Source organism: Rutidosis leptorrhynchoides, chromosome 1 (assembly GCF_046630445.1).
Source record: "Rutidosis leptorrhynchoides isolate AG116_Rl617_1_P2 chromosome 1, CSIRO_AGI_Rlap_v1, whole genome shotgun sequence".
In the NCBI taxonomy this organism is placed as follows: domain Eukaryota; kingdom Viridiplantae; phylum Streptophyta; class Magnoliopsida; order Asterales; family Asteraceae; genus Rutidosis; species Rutidosis leptorrhynchoides.
The window spans coordinates 682,627,961-682,650,131 of record NC_092333.1 but is presented as its reverse complement, the minus strand read 5'-3'; the positions used below and the strand labels follow the sequence as shown (position 1 = coordinate 682,650,131).

At 36.7% G+C, this 22,171-nt stretch overlaps 2 protein-coding genes and 1 long non-coding RNA gene across 5 annotated transcripts; 2 read left to right on the top strand and 1 right to left on the bottom strand.

Annotated features, from left to right (window-relative positions):
* The first annotated feature begins 154 nt into the window (after positions 1-154).
* Positions 155-6,133, top strand: LOC139852023 (uncharacterized). The gene is made up of 7 exons (XM_071841242.1): positions 155-164; positions 246-386; positions 615-764; positions 904-2,454; positions 2,573-3,667; positions 4,051-4,191; positions 4,839-6,133. Exons 1-7 carry the CDS (start codon positions 155-157, stop codon positions 6,131-6,133), a joined length of 4,383 nt encoding a protein of 1,460 aa, XP_071697343.1.
* Positions 6,134-16,352: 10,219 nt separating this feature from the next.
* On the top strand, positions 16,353-21,316 carry LOC139893926 (uncharacterized). Of its 2 annotated transcripts, none has more exons than XR_011774774.1 (4): positions 16,353-18,014; positions 18,748-18,852; positions 19,907-20,389; positions 20,542-21,316. It is a non-coding gene; the product is annotated as an uncharacterized lncRNA (long non-coding RNA). The 2 variants fall into 2 exon arrangements; XR_011774758.1 differs by having other exon boundaries at positions 19,897-20,389.
* Positions 16,509-21,201, bottom strand: LOC139893782 (G-type lectin S-receptor-like serine/threonine-protein kinase At4g27290). Of its 2 annotated transcripts, none has more exons than XM_071876998.1 (5): positions 19,843-21,201; positions 18,761-19,017; positions 17,544-17,992; positions 17,308-17,458; positions 16,509-16,962 (listed from the first exon to the last, which is right to left on the bottom strand). In XM_071876998.1, the coding sequence occupies exons 1-5, from the start codon at positions 21,107-21,109 to the stop codon at positions 16,654-16,656; spliced, it is 2,433 nt and encodes an 810-aa protein (XP_071733099.1). In that variant the 5' UTR covers positions 21,110-21,201; the 3' UTR covers positions 16,509-16,653. The 2 variants fall into 2 exon arrangements, with proteins under 2 accessions (XP_071733099.1, XP_071733154.1); XM_071877053.1 differs by having other exon boundaries at positions 18,761-18,933.
* Positions 21,317-22,171: the final 855 nt, after the last annotated feature.

Sequence of the window (22,171 nt, the reverse complement as noted above, 5' to 3'; positions counted from 1 at the left end):
AATGAAATAATAATGTTACACCCATGTATATTAATTAATTATTGTTTCAAAAGAAAATGAAAAGCCTTAGTCACCTATTACCTTCTATATTTCCTATAATATCATCTTCTAATCTACAAGTACCTACAAGTATGTGTTCCCTACTACAAACACAATGTCTACAGGTTTGTGTTCAATATTTTTTTTCTCAACAAAATTTGTACACTACAGAGGCTATATGCATAATTCTAATAACTTTCTTGCAGCTCTATTGAATGATACCAGTGACATACCACTCACGGCCAACTTTCTACATAGTCCAATATTGATATACACATCAACAAACATCACATCACATGGGAAACCACAGACGTACTGCTGTCTCAAATTAGCAGAAACACAAACAGGTAACTTAACATTAACTTAGAAAATGCTTACTCCATTATTAGTTGCATATATAGTTCTAGGTTAATTGAATAATTGAGGTTCGTCATCGATTGCAAAAGACTCAGTGATACCACAGGGAAATTTATCAAAGGTTTTGACTTTTAGAAAATGCATTAGCAGTTAACTAAGATTGATGATAATCTTATTACCTATGTTTTGCTCTTATAACACCATGCTTTATGATACAGAATTATTTGTTGACATGAATAAAATGCCATCTCTCTCCAAGTTGCTACAAGGTTTTTTAAAGATTCATTCAGCAACAAATATTATGCCAGATGGAAAACTCCACTCATGGTGTGGTCTCAAGTTGGTCGACCAAACAACCCAAAAAACAGGTGGTACTTAAATTCTTATTCTTCGTACACATGTAGCAACTTACCATCAAAAAAATGACCGAGCAAATTACCATCTATGTTTTCCCTTCCTGCTACTATAAAATAAATTAGCTTGACATATACATTGCAATTCTTTCAGGCTCAAGGAAAAAACATTGCTCTAAAAAGGTCATTACAAAGAAAGCATCCAACTCTACAGGTTACTCACTTTCGTTATCTCTACCATTATATATCTTTACTATTGCTTCTAATTTTAACAAATTCAATTATGCACCTGTATATTTCTCTCCTAACAATTATATTGATTTGCAAGGTTTAAATGTGTCATACCATAACATTGGAGCTCCATCATATAAGTGTCCTACTTGCAATGCAACCATGTGGTATGAAGAGAGGACCAACAAAGCAAAAAAATCTAAGACTCCAACCTTTTCGCTTTGTTGTCAAAGTGGTAAAGTTCTCCTTCCTAAACACAAAGAAGCTCCTTCTCCTTTGAAAAACTTGCTTGATTATAATGATCCTACAACATCAAAGTTTAGAGAGCAAATCCGAATATACAATAGCATGTTTTGCTTCACATCGTTTGGCGCAAAAATAGACCACACTGTTAATCAAGGAAGAGGGCCTTATACATTTCGAATTAGTGGCCAGACATATCATAAAATTGGTTCATTGCTGCCTATAGAGGGAACTCAACCCAAGTATGCTCAGCTATACTTCTATGACACAGAGAATGAAGCCAAGAATCGTATGTCAGCTTTCATGGATAATGATTCTAGAGAAATCGCTGATGAAAAAATAATAGCGAACCTCATTAGCATGCTCAATGAATTTAGTGCTGTTGCGAAAGCATTTCGGATGGCTAGAGATTGGTGCTCTCAAAATACATCAGCAGACTTTCAGCTTCGATTACTTGGCAATAGACCAAGTTCAAGACAATACAACACCCCCCATGTATCTGAGGTGGCAGCATTGGTTATGAGCGACTTTGGTCAAAGTACTACCTCAAGAGATATTATTGTAAACAAGAAAAACTCTGCACCAAAAAGAATATCAGAACTTCATCAATTATACATGGCTTTACAATACCCTTTGTTGTTCCCTTATGGCGAAACCGGCTATCACGAAGAGATACCATATTATAATAATAATGGCACAAGGAAAACTAATCGAGGTTTTTTAACCATGCGAGAATACTATTGCTACAAGATTCAACAACGAGAAACTGAGGCCACAACTCTACTTAGAGGTGGACGCTTATTTCAACAATATTTGGTTGACGCTTACACGGCTATTGAAGAACAAAGACTCAGATGGCTAAGAAATAATCAAAACGAATTGCGTCTCGACCTATACCATAATATATGTGATGCGGTTACAAGAGGAGACACAAAAGCTGCATCGATCGGCAAGAGAATAGTCTTACCATCAACTTTTACAGGAAGCCCCCGATATCTGATGCAAAACTACCAAGACGCAATGGCTTTGTGTCCGGAATTTGGGAACCCAGATTTATTTATTACCTTCACAGCTAACCCTAAATGGCCAGAAATTGAAGAGATGATATCTTATATTGTTGGCCAGAAACAACATGATCGTCCAGAAACAGTTGCAAGACTTTTTAAAGTGAAGTTAGATGAACTAATGCAGGACCTGATGCAACATCACATTTTTGGAACATCTGTAGCAGGTAACGCAAAATAAAGTTCTACAACTTTTTCCCCTACCTTCCTTTTATTTTATCAATTTTATTCAAACCTTCCTTTTATTATATAAATGCAACCCTTATGACCTTTAACTTTGATCAGGTGTATATCGAATAGAGTTTCAAAAGCGTGGCTTACCCCATGCTCATATCCTAATATGGTTGCAACATCAAGACAAATGCAAGACCCCGGGTGACATTGATGATCTAATTGTTGCTGAAATTCCATCTCAAACACAGGATCCAGAGGGATACAAGGTTGTTATTGATTACATGTTACATGGCCCGTGCGGTGTCAAACACATGAATGCTCCATGCATCATTGATAAAAAATGTTCTAAACATTTTCCGAAACCATATTATGCGGAAACAACAATTGATGAAGATGGATACCCTAATTATAGGAGAAGAAATAATGGAGTGAAAGTTACCAAAGGTAAAGCTACATTTGACAATAGCTTTGTTGTTCCTTATAATCGCTACCTCTTGCTCAAATACAATGCTCACATTAATGTGAAGTGGTATAACAGATCTAGAGCAATTAAGTACTTATTTAAGTACTTGAACAAAGGGCCGGATAGAGCAACTATCGTAATACAAGAAAATATTTCAAACACGGGTGACACACAATCAGAAAAGATTGTTGAAGTGGATGAAATCAAAAATTACTTGGATTGTCGGTATTTATCTCCGTGTGAAGCGGTTTGGCGTATGTTTTCCTTTGACATACACTACTCTAAACCATCAGTTATAAAGTTGTCCTATCACTTACCAAATCAACAGACGATCACCCTCCGTGACTCAGAAACTCTTCCTGCCCTACTCCAAAGGGAAAGTATCAAAGAAACAATGTTTACAGAATGGTTTGAACTGAATAAACGAGATCTAGAAGCGAGGAAACTAACTTATGCAAAGATACCTACACATTACGTGTGGAAACAACAGGAGAAAATATGGGAACGTCGGAAACAAAGGGGGTGCATTGGTCGTATTGTATATTCTCACCCTGCATCAGGTGAACGCTACTATCTTAGGATATTGTTGAACATAGTAAGAGGACCTAGATCATTTGAAGAACTTCGGACAGTCGATGGAAAAATACATGAAACATTTAAAGATGCTTTCTTTGCATATGGTCTTATTAATGATGATAGAGAATGGACACAGGCGATATCGGAAGCAAGGCTATGGGTGTCCGGTGCACAACTTTGAGATTTATTTGTCACAATATTGTTATTTTGTGATGTAACCAACCCACTTAAGTTATGGGAACAAAATTGGGAAGCTTTATCTGAAGATATACTACATATAAAGAGAAAACAATTTAAGTTCCCGGAGTTAAACCTCACTGACTTCCAAAGAAAGAATTATTGTTTGGTTGAAATACAATCAGTTTTAAATAAAAATGGAAAATCATTATCGGATTACCAACACCTACCACAACCCGACCCTGCGTTGCTAACCAAAATGGACAACCGTCTGATTCGAGAAGAGTTAAACTACAATATAGAACAATCGAGGATAGAACACATGAACCTTTATAACTCCTTGAACGCAGACCAACTTTCAATTTATGAGAAGGTCATCACATCAGTATAAGAACAAAAGGGTGGGTTTTTTTTGTATATGGCCCTGGAGGAACTGGGAAAACTTTCTTATATAAGGCCATAATTTCGAGATTGAGATCAGAGAGCAAGATTGTACTTGCAGTTGCATCATCAGGTAACTTCTTTTATTTTTAAACATACTCTTAGTAAAGGCCTTAAATTAGTTGTTTGCACAATTTGACCAGCATTCTGAACTATCAGCAACTGGTCAAAACAAACCAATTTGGTCGGTTCGAGATTTTTTATAACTTTCGTTGTTCCTTTAAAGATTACCCAAAAAAAAAGTTTTATTCAACTTGATCATTACATAATTCTTTTAACATATTATACTAATTCATTTAATATAAGATTATACTCTGTTGAGTCACATATTTTTATTTATTAATGGGTTGATTAGGGTTATGTTTTGTTTTGGTAACAGGCCACATGCTTAAAAAAAAAACTTACACACGATATAATTGAAATTCCACCTTAATATGTAATGAACCTCTGGCATCACCATAATCAAAATTATCAGCTTATTATTGAATCACTTTTATATTTAGCGCAATTACTTTTTAACGCAAACGACTTACTTTACGCCTAAAAAATATTATGGGGTTGGGACGCGAAACTCGTACCTTTTGATCTGTTACTTGACCCGACTATTTTGACCCGACTACTTCGACACCTCTAAATGCTGATGCTCATAAAATATATTATTGAAGGCTATATGTCTCCCGAGTATACAAATAACCTATAAAAATAACATTGAACACTCAGGAATTGCTTCATTGCTGTTACCTGGAGGGAGAACAGCTCACAGCAGATTTGTAATACCATTGGAACTAATGGAAAATAGCACATGCGGAATAAAGCAAAACACACATTTGGCAGAACTAATGCATGAAGTCAGATTGATAATATGGGATGAAGCTCCGATGACTCAAAGGTACGCTTTTGAAGCACTAGACAAAACTTTAAGGGATATATTAGGGTACAAAAAAGGTATAAACAGAAGTCGGTTATTTGGAGGTATGACTCTATTGTTGGGGGGTGACTTTAGACAAATTTTGCCGGTCATTCCAAAAGGAAAAAGACAGGAAGTTGTTCAATCATGCATCAACAGATCAGATTTGTGGAAATATTGTCAACTTTTCAAACTTTCACGCATCATGAGAGTGAATGAATACACTGATAGTGGGGAAGTTGATACTCGAAAGCAAAAGTTCAATAAATGGGTTTTGGATGTAGGCGATGGAAATCTACCTGCAAAAGCGAAAGAAGGCGAAGATGAACCTACATGGATTCGCATTCCTGATGAGTTCATTATTAAATCAGGAGATTCTCCAATTGAGCAAATTGTAGAAAAAATATTTCCAAACTTCACCCAAAGACAAGCTGATGAAAACTACTTGCGTGAAAGAGCAATCTTAACACCAAAAAATGTTGATGCTGCTGAAATCAACATGCATATGTTTAACAAGCTACAAGGTGTAACCACCATCTATAAAAGCTCTGATGAAATTTGTAAGGGATCGACCGACAATATACATCAGGAAGAACTATACCCTATGGAATTCTTAAATTCATTAAATTTCCCAGGTATGCCACCGCATGAGCTCAGCCTTAAAATAGGCCTTCCGGTAATGCTCTTGAGAAATGTATATCCAAGCGAAGGCCAATGTAATGGGACTCGGCTCATTATCACTGATCTACAAAAATTTGTCATTCAGGCCAGAATCATTACCGGATCTCACATAGGGAAAACAATCATAATACCCCGAATCGTCCTCACGTCTACCAAGTCAAAATGGCCTTTTATAATGAAAAGAATACAATTCCCAGTTCGGCCATGTTACGCAATGACCATCAATAAAAGCCAAGGCCAATCACTCGATTACGTTGGTCTTTATTTGCCATCTCCTGTCTTCAGTCACGGTCAACTATATGTTGCGCTATCTAGGGTAACAAATCCGGAAGGCCTCAAAATATTTATGATGGAAGATAACGATAAAGAGTTGAAGAACTTGACCCAAAATATTGTTTACAAAGAGACTTTCAACAATCTACATTAATATTAATAGAGGTACTACAAAACTATCATCTACCCAAATTAATTTTGTTTTATTTAATGGTTTTAAATATTATTTATCAAGGGCTTATTAAACAATATGTTTGGTTTCATAATCATTCATGCCCTCTCAAAAGTTAGTATGCAATGGTGAGAGCCTTTGTCTACTCTCATACGTTAAATAAGTCTACAGTTCAATTTTTCTCCCTCTCATCAGTGCATCATTTGGTGACTTCTTTTGTAGGGATACAGTCACACCTTATTATTAGTTACCTGACCATGTTCACTGATTGCTCGACATATGCATCATTAACCTTTCAAGTTCAAACGGTTGTACGTGTTTTCAAGTCGTGAAAAGTGTAATTGGATTACAATGACTATTGAAACAATGATATGAAGACATACACGCCTTTAATAAGTGGAGTTTTAATGTAAACAATATTGGTAGTCGGAATAATGTAGCACATTTTTATCTATATTTGCTTTTACCATCTTCTCATCTATTTGACTGCACCCTATTATTATTGAGGTTAAAAATCATTAACTTCTTGCTATGTAACCACATGCTTTTCCTACGCAATTCCATCACCATACACAATGAAAGTTATGTACTTCATAGTTGTTCATATTCACATTTAAACATATAGTTTGTACTAACATGACATATTACATCTAAACAAACCCGTGCAACGCACGGGCTATACCACTAGTATTTTTTTAGTTTTTCAAATATGTGAAGCAATTTGTATGATAACACCGATTAAGTTATTACAACCCACCAAATATTATAGAAGTTTATTTACAAGGAGCTTGATTGACATACTTAAACTTGAAGGGTTATAACAATTTATATAAATTAGTTTAGGGGGTTTAAATGAAAAAAAGAGAGAAGAAATCACTTTCTCCCCCAAATCAATATGCAACTACTCCGTATTACACTACCCAGCTACTGCTCGAAAATCAACTTACAACTCAAAGAATTCTTCACTATAATACAATTAAATACCGATTATTGAACCATAGTTAGGGGATGCTGAGCACCACCAAGCCCCCCCTACTAGCTCCGCCTCTGCTACAAATGCATAGATATAAGACATTATAAGATATGCATAGTGAAAAACAAAGAAACCATACTTGCCTAACAGTCATTTAAGATGTTTGAATGTTTCCTACATGGAAGTAGGGATGAGCATCGGTACCCGAATTCGGAATTCTCGATACCGTATTCATACCGTACCAGTACCGTACTGAACCGGTACCGTACCACTACAATCGGTACGGTATTCGGTACTTATATATTTAAAAAAATTTGAATGCGGTACTTTCAATACGGTACCGGTATTCCCGATTTAGTACCCAGTACCCGTAATTTCCTTGCATTTTGTAGAGAAATATGCCTATCAAATGGAACTAGGGATGGCGCCCGCGGGTAACGGGTGCAGGTTCTATATACTCGCGACCCGCCTGTAGCTTTGTTTTTTTGCTCGTTAAGACCCGTTACCCGCCAGCGGGTAAAAAACTTTCGTCCATGCCCGTGACCCGTGGATACCCGTGACCCGCGGGTAATAATAATATACAACCTTGTTAATTTTTTTTTTTAGAAAAGTTAGTAAATTTTATTAATTAAAAACAATATGTACAATTAACATGTGTATAATGACGTGAAAGTAAGTTTTTTTACTTACATGTAATATTATATTTTTAATCATTATTGCATTACTTGTAAAATTCTTTTTAAATTGATAATTTTATGTATAAACTCGCGTACAATTTACAAAAAAGTCTCATGAATTAGCGGATCGGGTTTTACCCACGACGGGTAGCATGTATCCGCGACCCACCCGCGACCCGTTGGCGGGTATAATTTTTTACCCTTACCAGTGCCCGCGGGTAAGAATTAATGATTTACCCGCCCATCACGGATCGGGTACCCGCGGGTCACGGGTTTTTTCTCGCCCATTGTCATCCCTAAATGGAATTCTCTTTAAAGCGGCAGGAACACAATTTATATTTACATTAAAATTAAATACAGTGAGCTCATAATTTTCTTCACGACATTGAATTATGTCATTTCTTTTGACTTGGCTGTGCAAAACGACCTGAACCAAACCTCAAACGTGAAATGTGCTTAGCTACATAATGTGTGTGAGTTCTGCCAAAAGATAATAGAGTAATACACCAACCAAATCCCCCTCATATTAGGGTAATTGACTAAAATACATTTTTTAAAAACTTTTGTCACAAAATATACTTTTTTTAATTTTTTTTTTTTTGTTGCCAATATACACCATTGAGTCGACCACGTTTTGGTCGACCACCATATACCTTGGTCGACCATCTCATTTTTCAAGGTGGTCGACCAAGCTTCATTTCCGGTCGACCACCGTGTAAACATGGTCGACTACCTCTCATTTTTTCATGGTCGACTACCCTAACAAGAAAAAATGTGGGCGACCCAATACATGGTCGACTACCCAAAATTGGTCATAAAGATTTTGTGGTGTTTTCAATCCTAATCATTTACGGAGTAATTCAATTTCAATTGGATGAAAATAATAATTGGGACACCATGTTCATGAAGGAATGTATCTGTATCTTCTAAGGCCTTTGACCAAGTCTTCTTGTGTATGAGTAGCAGATATCCATATATGTGCTCAAGCTAACAGTACAGAGGTGGCTGTGAATGCTACTGTAACTACTCGGTAAATAAATATGAAGAAAAAAATAAATTTTTTTTTTGAGGTGTGGAGACATTAAACAAGCCGGAAAAAGTGTCACTAAAAACTGTTAATAGACTTCAAGCAGGGATTTTGCAGATTTCGGGATGCGTGAAACCTGAATCCAGGGAAGTCGACCAACTCATTGGTCGCCCGCGTTGTTTTTTTGCTTTGTGGTCGACCATGTGTAATTGAGGTGGTAGTCGACCATGTTTACATGGTAGTCGACCATGCTCTGAATGAAGTTTGGTCGACCACCTTGAAAAATGAGGTTGTCGACCAAGTTAAAAGGGTAGTCGACCATATTGTTGGTCGACCTAATGGTGTAAAAAGACAAAAAAAAATTCAAAAAAGTGTATTTTAAACGAAAATTAAAAAAAGGTGTATTTTGGCGAATATCACCTCATATTATCCATAACATGCAAGAGATTCGTTAGTGCAATTTACATGAATATTAGAAAAATGTTCGATATAATCCACCATATAAAAGAGATAGAAATTCAAGCATGGTCAATTGTATTACATTGCGAAATTCAATGTACTTTTTCGATCTATTACAAATTCACTTGAAACTTTTAGTTCGGTACCAAACAAGTATAGTACCCCCTTTTTACTATACCGGTACCGGAACCGTACCGGTACCGAACCGGTTATATCGGTACGGTATTCGGTACTCATATTAGAATAAAAAATAAAGCGGTACTAACCGATTCAGTACGATTCAGTACGGTTCGGTACCACATGGAAGAGGGAACCGATCCAATTTGAAAAATAACAAAATAGAGAAAGTGGGCCAAGCCTGACGTAAATTTAAGAAGGGCTTTCTGAAATCGGCCCAATTTTCGAACCACTTTGAACTGAAAATTTATCCGTACATTAACTGGTGACCGGAATCTCTCCCCTCTTCGCTGCTTGAGGGTGCATTCTCGAGATTTTTTTGTAAGGGAAAGGGGAGGAGTCGAATGGATAGGATACTAGTTGGCAATTCTTGAGTTTTTTTTTTTTTTTTAAAAAAGAAAGGAATGGGAAAGGGTGGGTTTGAGTTGAAAACTAATGGGTTTTTTATTCATATCACTATCCGCCCACTTTTGGCCAGATTTAAGAGGAAAAGCGATCTTACACATGTATTTTGACTATTTCTACCCTTAAAACTGAAGTATTATTTAATTATTTTCCTCAAGGTTACGGCTAAAGTCTTCTACGCAGCATGTTACCTCGCAGCGTGTATCAAAATTAACATATAGGCATCTGATCTCATTTATTTAAAAATTTGTTTTTATTAGATGGATAGTAAAAACAATATAGTAGGAGTAGTAATTACGTAGTATATTTCTTCATGTATATTTGATGTAAAATATTTCATGTGATTTTAACTTTTATTTGAAATTTGTTTATACAAGTTCTAACTAATTTGTTTTGGTATAACCTATCTACAACTAAATTCTACGATAGAAATATTTAGAAAGAATATTGTTGGAAGCTTCGACGAGCCCAACACACCCACTATAGAGGACCTAGGTTATACTCACTTACTACACCAACACTTTGACGTCGGTTAGCCTTTGATTTTATGAATCCTTAGTGCACAATAATGCTTAGGCGACAGTGTCGACCATATATCATTTAGGCGGTATAACCGACCATGTATCACTTAGGCGGCAGAGCCGACCATATAAGAAGAACAACACAAGTGCACTAAGAACTTAAACACAAACTGAGGCTTAACCGGGAAACTTAACAAAGAACACTTTTATTAATACAAAGAAACAATTACAATATTATGGACTCAACTCACACTCTTACTTCTTCACAACTTCTACTTCTAACTCTTCTTCACTTCTTACTTATTCTCTACTTCACACTTCACTTACTCACACTTCACTCACAAATGAAACTCCTCACCCATATTTATACTTGTCCATGGAAGTTTCTACACACTAGATATTTCTATGGATAAATATCTAGATATTTCTCACCTAAAATATCTATATTATCTAGATTTTTCTACATATAAATATCTAGATATTTCTTTTACATATTAATATCTAGATATTTTCTTATACATATTAATATCTAGATATTTTTCCATACATATTTACAAATTCCATATTATTCCAAATTTGCATTGTATTTTAACACTCCCCCTCAATGCAAATTTTCTTCCAACGATGACTTGCAGACCATTCCAAGTGCTTCTCTGAATTTTGTAAACTTTGGTTTACTTAGGCTCTTGGTGAATATATCTGCAACTTGTTCATCTGTCTTTGTTGGCACCATCTTGATCTCCCCTTCAAGGACCTTCTCGCGAACATAATGATAGTGCACTTCTATATGTTTTGTTCTTGCATGAAAGACTGGATTCTCTGCTAGACAAATAGCTGAAAAGTTATCGCAGAAAAGCTTTACTTGATAATCCGTTGATTGATGAAGATCTTCCATTAGTTGCTTCAACCACATAATTTCTTGTGCTGCTGATGCTGCCGATCGATATTCTGCTTCAGTGCTTGACAAGGATACTGTTGGTTGTCTTTTGCTGCACCATGATATTACTCCCGATCCAAGACTAAACATGTATCCAGTTGTTGACCGTCGTGTATCATAGTCTCCAGCGTAATCAGCGTCACAATATCCAGTCACGTGACATTCTTTTGTTTTCTTGTACAAAATGCCAAAGTTAATAGTGCCTTTAACATACCTTAAGATGCGTCGTACAACATCAAGGTGAGGCTTCTTCGGATTGCTCATGTATCGACTAACTACTCCAACTGCATAAGATATGTCTGGACGGCTTAGTGTGAGATAAATAAGACTTCCGACCATCTTTCGATACATGGTAACATCTTGAAGACTTTTTCCTTCATCTGCTCGTAGTTTTGTATTCGGATCCATCGGAGTTGAGATAGGTTTGCAATTAAGCATTCCGTACTTTTGTAAAAGATCCCGCGCATATTTCTGTTGTCCCAGAAATAATCCTTCTCTTTTCTGCTCTATTTCGAGTCCAAGAAAATGTTTGAGTTCTCCAAGCTCCTTCATATGAAATCTGATAGACAGATTCTCTCTTGTTCTTTGGATATCCTCATAGTGATCTCCCGTGATGATTAAGTCATCCACATATACTAGCACTATGGCTAGTTTTCCTTGATCTTGTTTCATAAATAAACTAGAATTTGAAGGAGCAACTTTGAAACCACTTTGTACTAAGAACTCGCCAATCTTCCCGTACCAAGCTCTTGGAGCCTGCTTCAAGCCGTATAGTGCTTTCTTTAATTTGCAGACATGGTCAGGATGGAACTTGTTCTCAAAGCCTCTTGGTTGCTCCATATAAATTTCTTTGTCAAGTTCTCCATGTAAGAAAGCGTTCTTGACATCCATCTGCCACAGCTTCCAAGATTTGCTAGCGGCTAAAGCTAGTAGAGCTCGAATTGTTGTGATCTTCACCACTGGACTAAACGTTTCTTCATAATCCAGCCCATATTGTTGAGAAAAACCTCTAGCAACAAGTCGAGCTTTATACCTTTCAATGGAGCCATCTGATCGAGTCTTCACCTTGTAAACCCATTTACAAGATATTGGTTTTACATCTTTTGGCTTTGGAACTAAACTCCATGTCTGGTTTTCTTTTAGTGCATTAATTTCTTCTTCCATCGCTTTCTTCCATTCTTGACTTTGTGCTGCTTCTTCATAAGTGGAAGGCTCAATAGGTATTGATTCATCCACATGAGCAGCATTGACATACCTCGGATTAGGTTTCCTCGACCTTGTTGATCTCCGTAATTCTTGCACGTGCTCCTCGGCATCCATTTGGCTTGGACGAACCTCTTCGGATGTAGATTGATGTACCCCAGTTTTCCATGGACTCGTTTCCTTAGAGTACAATCCACCTCCTTCTTTAATTGGATCAGATATGTGCTCTTTATGTTCTTCTTTTTCTTCTGGACCTTCTTCTAATCCATGAGATTCTGGAAGCTCTATCTTTTGAGGTGACCACCATGAAGACGCTTCATCAAATACCACATTTCTTGAAGTATGACACTTTCCGGTATTTGAATCACAACATCTCCATCCTTTTCTTGATTCATCATAACCGACAAAAATGCACCAAATTGCCTTCTTCTCAAATTTGCTTCGTAGATGATCTGGCACGAAGACGTAGCATACACATCCAAAAACTTTGAGATGGTTGACGGTTGGTTTGATCTTCCATAATCTTTTATATGGTGAAATATATCCCAACTTTGTTTGTGGGAGTCTGTTAATCACGTACGATGCCGTCCTCATACATTCGGCCCAAAATCTGCCTGGTACATTCTTACCATGAAGCATACTTCGACAAGTTTCGGCAAGGTGACGATTCTTGCGTTCCGCCACTCCATTCTGTTGTGGAGTATTGGGGCAAGTTAATTGCCTTCTGATCTTGTGCTTCTCAAGATACATATTGAACTCAGTCGATAAATATTCTCTTCCATTATCTGTGCGTAAGCACCGGATCTTAGTATTGAGCTCACTTTCTACCTTGTTCTTGAACTCTTTAAACTTCAGAAAAGTCTCCGACTTCTCCTTCATGAAGTAAACCCAAACATATCTTGAGAAGTCATCAATGAATGTCACCATATATTTCATACCTCCAAGTGATGTTTGTTTCACTGGGCCGAAGACATCTGAGTGTATGAGCTCTAGTGGTGTCTTGGACTGATGCTCTGACTCCTTGAATGGCAATTGATGAGCTTTGCCAAATTGACATCCAGCACATATTGTATCTGTTCGGATATCAATTTGAGGAAGCCCATTTACTAAGCGTTTCACCATCATGTCCTTTAACTTATTGTATCCCACATGCCCAAGACGTTCATGCCACAGATCAGCAGTCTCATTCTTTCGAGTCTTATCCACATAAGCTGTTTCAGCAGATAATACATAGACCGATTCTATTCTTCTTCCATGCATAACTGGATTGCCAACCACCTTTACTCTCTTGAATACGGATACATCTTCTGGTCCAAAGAGCACATAATTCCCTTCTGCTGTCAATTGTGGTACTGACAGTAAATTCTTCTTTAGGCCAGGGACAAGATACACCTTCTCGAGTTGGAGCTTATGAGAGCTGCCTTCATTTGGAATTATTGTCTTTCCAATGTGAGAAATAGATAACCTTGAATTGTCGGCTGTCAACACGACTCTCTTTCCTTTGTAATCATCCATTTCTTGCAGCTTCGTCTCATCATTGATCATATGATTTGAGCACCCAGAATCGATGATCCAATCATCTTTGTAGTTTATTTTTGACTTTAAAGTTGTTGTAAGAGCTTGATCATCCATGTCAGCTTCAACAGAGAGTCCAACTTCTGCATCCCATGTTTCCTCATTAATGGTTGCTTCGAATGTGACCTCTTTCTTCTCATCTCTTGCGGCGGACACATTTCCTTCGAAAGTTCGCCTTCTGGGGAATCTACAATCTCGAGCAAAATGACCCTTCTTGCCACAATTGAAGCATTCACCATTCTTTCTCTTATCATTTTCCCCGTATTGTTGGCGATGATCTCTTCTTCCTTGTTGAGCTCCCCCTGAAGTGTTGCCTTTTGATTTTGGGTGACCCTTCCACCCATATGTCTGACTTTCTTTCATCGCATCTTGTCTTCGAGATGTTGCTTTCTTCTTATTGGTGAAGAGTGCATCTTCTCCGTCTTTTATGGTTACTTCATTCATCTGCTTGGCTAATGCCTCTTGATTAGCAAATAAATTCTCCAGCTCTATTAATGATGGTTGAGTAGGCCATCCTCTCACAGCGGCTATAAATCCATTATACTCGGACCTTAAGCCGTGGATGATAATTCTCTTCATCCTTGCATCACTCACTTTCTCTTCAGGAGCAAGTTGAGATATCTACCGCAAATAGATTTCACCTTGGTGAAATACTGAGAAATAGATAGACTTCCTTGTGAGATAACTGCGAGTTCATTTTCCAAGAGCTGGAGGCGTGCTTCATTCTTCTTTGAAAATAATTTTTCAAAAGTTTCCCAAGCTGCCTTTGGTGTTTTCTCATCACGGATGTGCTCCAATAGATCCTCCTCGATTGTAGTCTTCAATATAAATAAAGCCTTCCCGGCCTTGATGTTCCATTTTCTCAAGGCTTCGGCATTTTCTTTCGGTGGAGGCGTTGTGTCACTGCCAGCAACTATTTCCCATAAATCCTGTCCTTGTAGGTAGGATTCTATGCAAGTCCGCCAATAACCATAGTTGTGGTTATTGAGACTCTTGATTCCACTGCTCGTACTTGCAAGATCTGCCATCATGACGTCCAACGTCCAATAAGCTTGGTCCCTGACCGATGAGCTTTCACAGTTCCTAACTGTGCTCCGACAGAATCTCCCTTAGAGCCTTGGTGAAAACAAGTCGATGTAAACGTCCAACGTTTACCGATGAGTACCTCCACTAGCAATGGTCCCTAACGACCCGCTCTGATACCAATTGTTGGAAGCTTCGACGAGCCCAACACACCCACTATAGAGGACCTAGGTTATACTCACTTACTACACCAACACTTTGACGTCGGTTAGCCTTTGATTTTATGAATCCTTAGTGCACAATAATGCTTAGGCGACAGTGTCGACCATATATCATTTAGGCGGTATAACCGACCATGTATCACTTAGGCGGCATAGCCGACCATATAAGAAGAACAACACAAGTGCACTAAGAACTTAAACACAAACTGAGGCTTAACCGGGAAACTTAACAAAGAACACTTTTATTAATACAAAGAAACAATTACAATATTATGGACTCAACTCACACTCTTACTTCTTCACAACTTCTACTTCTAACTCTTCTTCACTTCTTACTTATTCTCTACTTCACACTTCACTTACTCACACTTCACTCACAAATGAAACTCCTCACCCATATTTATACTTGTCCATGGAAGTTTCTACACACTAGATATTTCTATGGATAAATATCTAGATATTTCTCACCTAAAATATCTATATTATCTAGATTTTTCTACATATAAATATCTAGATATTTCTTTTACATATTAATATCTAGATATTTTCTTATACATATTAATATCTAGATATTTTTCCATACATATTTACAAATTCCATATTATTCCAAATTTGCATTGTATTTTAACAAATATTATTCGTAAAACTAATCTTAATTACTTTCATTTCTTTTCCTTCCCACTCGAGAATACATGTCAACTATTCTATATTACATTCATTTCCATTCAATCTCTCTCTTCTCATTTCCACTCCATTCTTTTCCACTTAAAAAAACTCGAGAACACAGCGTTAAAGTCGAAACTATGGACAATGATCAGGTACAAACCCTAGTTTATATGGAGTAATTTTTAACAATTTTCATTTTTCTTATTATTATCATGCTCAATGCTCAATTTTGACAGAAGATACTTTTTGTTGGAATACATTCAATTGCATCAGGTGTTGCCATACTAGGGTTATGCATTATTCATATGGAAATTATCTTAAAGGTATGCTAATTAGGATTTGCGGCAGATTCGAGTAGTATTTACTAACTGGATTTTAGGCCGACTTCAAGCTATATGCGATAAATTTGAGTTTTATAATAACTTCTGAGGTTGAATTTTGACTTTCTTAGTATGTGTTAAAACCGTTATAGCACTATTAGATTATTAGGAACCAATTTGCGTACTCGAATTGGAAAGAAAGGCCCAGCTTGCTGTTGCTACAGAGTATATATATTAAATTTAGTGTACAACATAGTTATTTGTTGCTTGTATACTTGCTAAATTAATATTTAATTGTACAATATATGTTCTAAGCAATTATCGAGCCTCTAACTCTGTAATTGATAGACCATTGATTGAACCTGCTGGATTAGCACTTGAAGAAGATAAGTGAGCTACTAATAAATCTCTTCCAATGAAAAATGCTGGTTCTTTAGGTGTCGGTAATGCACCCTCGTTGTCCAACATCCAAACCACAGATGACATATTTGATCTGTCTCCTGCATTTTCTTGAACACATAACAACCCGATCGCGACTGATCTTATAACTTCTTGTGGATGGCATGATTCTGCTAAATTCGGATCGATCAATTCTATCGACCTGCCTTCCTTGTATAAACCCCATGCCTGAATACATAGTAGAATATAATGTTCATTAGTTGAAGGTAAATTGTTACGAACGCTAACTTAAAATTGACATTTTATATCTATTCGAAAGGTAACATCAAATCCAATTATAGCCAATAAGTGAGTCTAAATTAGCTTTAAAATATGTAAACAAGTCTGGTCCAAAAATGAATTTTATTATATCTCACACTTATTTTATTGGCAAAATTTTAAATCTTACAATCTTGTCTTGCCATCATTGACAAATCTTGGATTTTATTTTTTTACCTTTTTTTTTGTCAAATTTGCCTCAAGTTTTTTGACATTGTGCAAGTTAAACAAATAGTTTGTCATTATTGTACTTACATGTGCGGTAAGGTTCTTTCCATCCTTGGGATGGATGAATTCTCTATTTCTCTTCCCGCTCACTATCTCTAACACCAAAACGCCAAAGCTGTATACATCTGACTTAATTGAGAAAAGACCATTAGCTACATACTCCGGTGACATGTAACCGCTGCATGCATATAAATGTTAATGGAACCAGTACTGTTGAATTCAATTGAAATAGAAGGAAAAGTTATTTAGAAAGGCATACTTACTATGTGCCAACAACTCTTTGTGTGTTGCCTTGGGTCTCGCTTCCTCCAAAACTTCGAGCTAAGCCAAAGTCTGATATCTTAGGGTTCATATTCTGATCTAACAGAATGTTGCCAGCTTTAAGATCTCTATGAATGATTCTTAATCGTGAATCGTGATGTAAATAAACAAGTCCTCGTGCAATTCCTTTGATGATGTTGAAGCGCTTTGTCCAATCAAGATGCACGATTTGGTTGTCACCAAATACGAATGAGTCTAAACTTTTATTGGGCATGTACTCATAGATTAATAACTTTTCATCTCCTTTTATGCAACAGCCAAGTAGCTTCACCAGATTCCGATGCTGAAGTCTCGATATGCAAATGACTTCATTCTTGAATTCCTCGACTCCTTGGTTTGAAGTACTGCAGAGACGCTTAACTGCAATCTCTACCCCATCCTCTAGCATACCCTGAAGTATACAATTTTTTAATGTGAGTAATCTCACTATCATATATTTATACTTGGCAATCGGGGCGGGGTGGGGTTTGGATCGAACTCAAAAGGGTTTGGGTAAAAATGGGTCGAACCCAAATGGGTCAGGTTTTTCTAAAGGACCCAAACGGGTCGAATCCAATCGGGTCAGGTTTGGGTCGAGACCCAATTTTTGCCCTAAAATTTTTTAAAATGAGATAAAAATCCTACAATGAGCATATTGGAAAATGAAATTAGAACGAAAAACTGAAACTAAAACGTGACTAAAAACTGAATCTCAAAAGCAAAATTGAAAGTTGAAACTGAAAATTAATAAGTGAAACTACAAAGCTCAACCCATGTTATCAATACGCAAGACCTGTTGGATTCATATACAAGACCTGTTGGACCCGTCTCTATTTATTGGACTTTATAGATTTAGACCCAATGGACCTATTTCTTTTTATTTGTCTAAGAATATGGGTCTTATGAAGACTTTGGGCTTGCTTTGCAAGGCATATCAATAAGCAAGACTCGTTGGACCCATATACAATTAGACCCAATGAACCCATTTCTTTTTATTGAGGGTCCTATGAATAGTTTGGGTTTACTTTTCCAGGCATACGTATATTGTACCTTTTGTTTAAATAACTTACTTAAAGTGTGTAGATTCATAATCTTTGCTGCCTTTCTAAATTGTTATTAGTAAATAAATAAAATAAAGTGTGTGTTTACATTTTCTTGATATTACAGTTGTATCAGTTACCTTATAAACGACTCCGAATCCACCCTCTCCAAGTATATTATCTGTTGAAAAACTGGCAGTAGCAGTCGATATTGTATTAAAGCTAAACAATGGTACTTCTTCATTTCCTCCTTCCACTGATTGCTCATTATTCTTCTTTCTCCGTACATACCACAACCATATCGAGATGAAGCCTATTAGAAGAACCCCAGGAACGATTACACTTAAAATTACTTTAATTTTTGCTCCATCTTTCTTTTTGGAAGTCGATAAAGCTACTGTATATGTATGAATGATATTAGCATAGAAACTAGTGTTTATTGACAATGTTTAGGAAAAAGTGTAGGGAAAAAGAAGGATAAAAATAACAAAATAAGAATTAACCGTAACCGTTTTTTTGAAGAAAATTAGTTTAAAAAAAACGGGCCAATGGTTTTATGCACTCCTTTAGTAAAATTTGTAGGGGAGAATGAGGAGGGCAATTTAAAAAAAAAAAAAAAAAAACATTGTAGCACAGTACTGCCCTTTGTGAGTACAGCCAGTGCTGCGCAACATACAAGTCGATAAAGCGTAAAAAGTTGAATAGTGAATGAATAGTAAGGCAACTATGGATCTTAATATATATAAAAGAAACCGGTAAAACGTTTTTGTGCAGGTGTTTAGTAAAAATTGTAGGGGTTAATGAGGGGAAAAATTAAAAAAAAAAATTATTGTAGATCAGTACTGGGCATTGTGGGTACAATAGTTTAAGCGCAACGTATTGTTATTGTTATTGTTATTTTAAATATCTATAAATATAAATATAAGAAATAGTTGGTGGGTATGATGGTTAATAATGAAGTAGACTAAGAAGTTACATTTTCCTCCCCTGAAGTTAAGCAAGGTTGTCAAAAGCTTAGTGTTGGTGCTTGTGGGTACAACCTTTTAGGCATAGGGTGCGGTCATTTTAAGCTTGAGTTGGGGTAGTATTCACCAATAGTAACCCAACTTTCTCCTTTAGTATATATGGGTAATGGGTAATGGGTAATGGGTAATGGGTAATGGGTAATGATGTTAATTTGAAATCATGTAAGATTAATGTAACATGTGATTTGTAATATTACCTAATAATTCAGATGAAGCCATTCTTACAAAAATATCTCGATCGTATGTTGGAGACTCTTGCAGGTCTATAAGATCTTGAAACCAATGCACGCAGCCCTTACCTCCTAAAGTGTTGTCGGGAATTGCATAAGCCATACAAGTACAGTTCTTTAAGCATTTTGCTTCACATTCTTCCAAAGTCATACTCATGTTGAACCAGGTACCTTCTGTATCTGGCAATTTTATATTAGAGTACTTGATAAACCCATCTGTTCCGTTTTTGCAATCTAAGGGTGTTCGCCTGACACAACCACCTGACCAATCAGCCGTGTTCCACACCTTTTGGTTCCTTGGCACAAATCTTTTCTCATCCACACAAGAGCAAGTCTGTTCCCTCGTATCTGCACGACAGGTTGCATAAGAGCTACAAATGTTATATGTATCACATATATCTCTTGGGTATTTTACATCAAGCTGCCACTTTTTACCATTTTCTGCCCATACCCAAGTTTGTTGCTCCCCAGAAGAATTCAAGGTGACCCTTGATATGAGAGAACTGTTTTCAACGTAATATTCAAAAGATTCCTCCTTTTCATTAATAACTACTCTGTATATCAAAGTCAAGTTTTTATCGTATTTAGAATACCCAGTAAGCCGGTAGTTTCTCCATGGTTCAATCCGAAGTTTGACCACTGCACCTTGTTTTACTTTGTTTTCAGGATAACCTGTTAAGTCAGGCCCCCGTGTGAATTCACCTGGAGATGGATCTTGACTACTTCTCCACGAGGTTAGATGCCAATCGATGCCCCTAATGTAATCTCTCCCTATCTTCATGTGATAAAGTAAAGTATCAGTTGGATAATCAAAACTCTGCCATATCATCTTCTTTTGTTGGTCCATCAAGACTAGATTTCCGGTGTCACGAAGCTTTGCTGTTGCCTTTGGTGATGTTGTTGTTGTGTTGGATGACCAAATCATGCTCATATTGCTCAAGATGACTAGGCTTCCTGGATCAACAATTTTTAGCACAAGTGGAGATTTACCCGGCTGGTTTCTGTTGGCAACCCAGACCACGGTTCTACTAGTGTCTTGCTTGTACCAAATACCAATATAACTCTTCTCAGAGTTATCTGGCGTGAAAAAACCAAGTTCGAAAATTTTGGTTTCTGAGACCAACGTGTCTCCTTCCGTCAAGAACTGTGAATTCGAAATGATATTGAATTCGGCAGTGTTGATTCTGTTTACTATAACAAAAAATGAAAAGAGAAATATGGATGCTCCCTCCATATTTAGCAATTAAGGATATAGTTGTTTTTATATGGTTGGTATGATTAATCAAATATGTTCAAGTCTCTCTTGTAGGTTCATTGCTTGTTTTTTTTTTTCACGCCTACTTTTGAATATATGTTTGTTTTGCATGATTTATCTTTGTGAATTTCATGAGGCTCGGCAACATCTCCCGACACTGTTGTAATAAACCTCGATTACTCCTGATTGATCTCCGATTACTCCTTTCCTTTTTAAGAGCAATCCGTTTCGATTTTTTCAAAATTCGTTTACTTAATCGGTCAACGTCGGTTAATGGGTCAGAATCGGATTTGTTGATCAAAGTCGGTCAAAGTTAAAATTTTTCAACAATTTAACATGAATTTAAACTAAAATTTTCAAGTCTTTGAACAAAATGAACGATTTTATATTAAAGTTTATGTGTATGGTTTTAATCTATATTTATTCATATAATTTTGAAATTTATTATTTGAATGTATAAAAAGTACAATCCGATTAATTCCTGAATTGCCGATTACTCTTTTTAATCCCCGACCGATTACTCCCCGACTAGCGAGTTTTGCAACCTTGTCTTGAGGTATGTATCAACTTCCTTTTTCTTATTATATCTCCATGTATGTATTGACCACCTGTTCATACGGATATCTATCTATGCACTTTTCTTTTTATGTCATATTGGCCGGAGGTGCTAGTCCTTCTAGAAGCAGTCTCTACCATCGAGTGAGGGAGGAATGATCCTCGTAGGTAGAAATTTTTTTTCTCTACTCCGGTTTGGAAAAATGACTTTCCTTTTATTTTAGAGTAGAGGAAAAATTGTTTACATTTTACCTCCCTATACCTCACATTTGTCCGTTGTTGTTCAAGTCTCTTTTGTGTCATTTAAATACACTTAGGTGGCCTGTTGTGAACATGTGTGAGATTGGCTGCGTACATATTAGCCATAATGGATATCACGATTTGGCTGCGTACATCTTAGTCAAATAAGACTCACCCTCAAGGGAGGACCTTAATAGGGGGCTAGGAGGGGTTCTAGCCCTTCTAAACATGATGAAAGCTCATAAA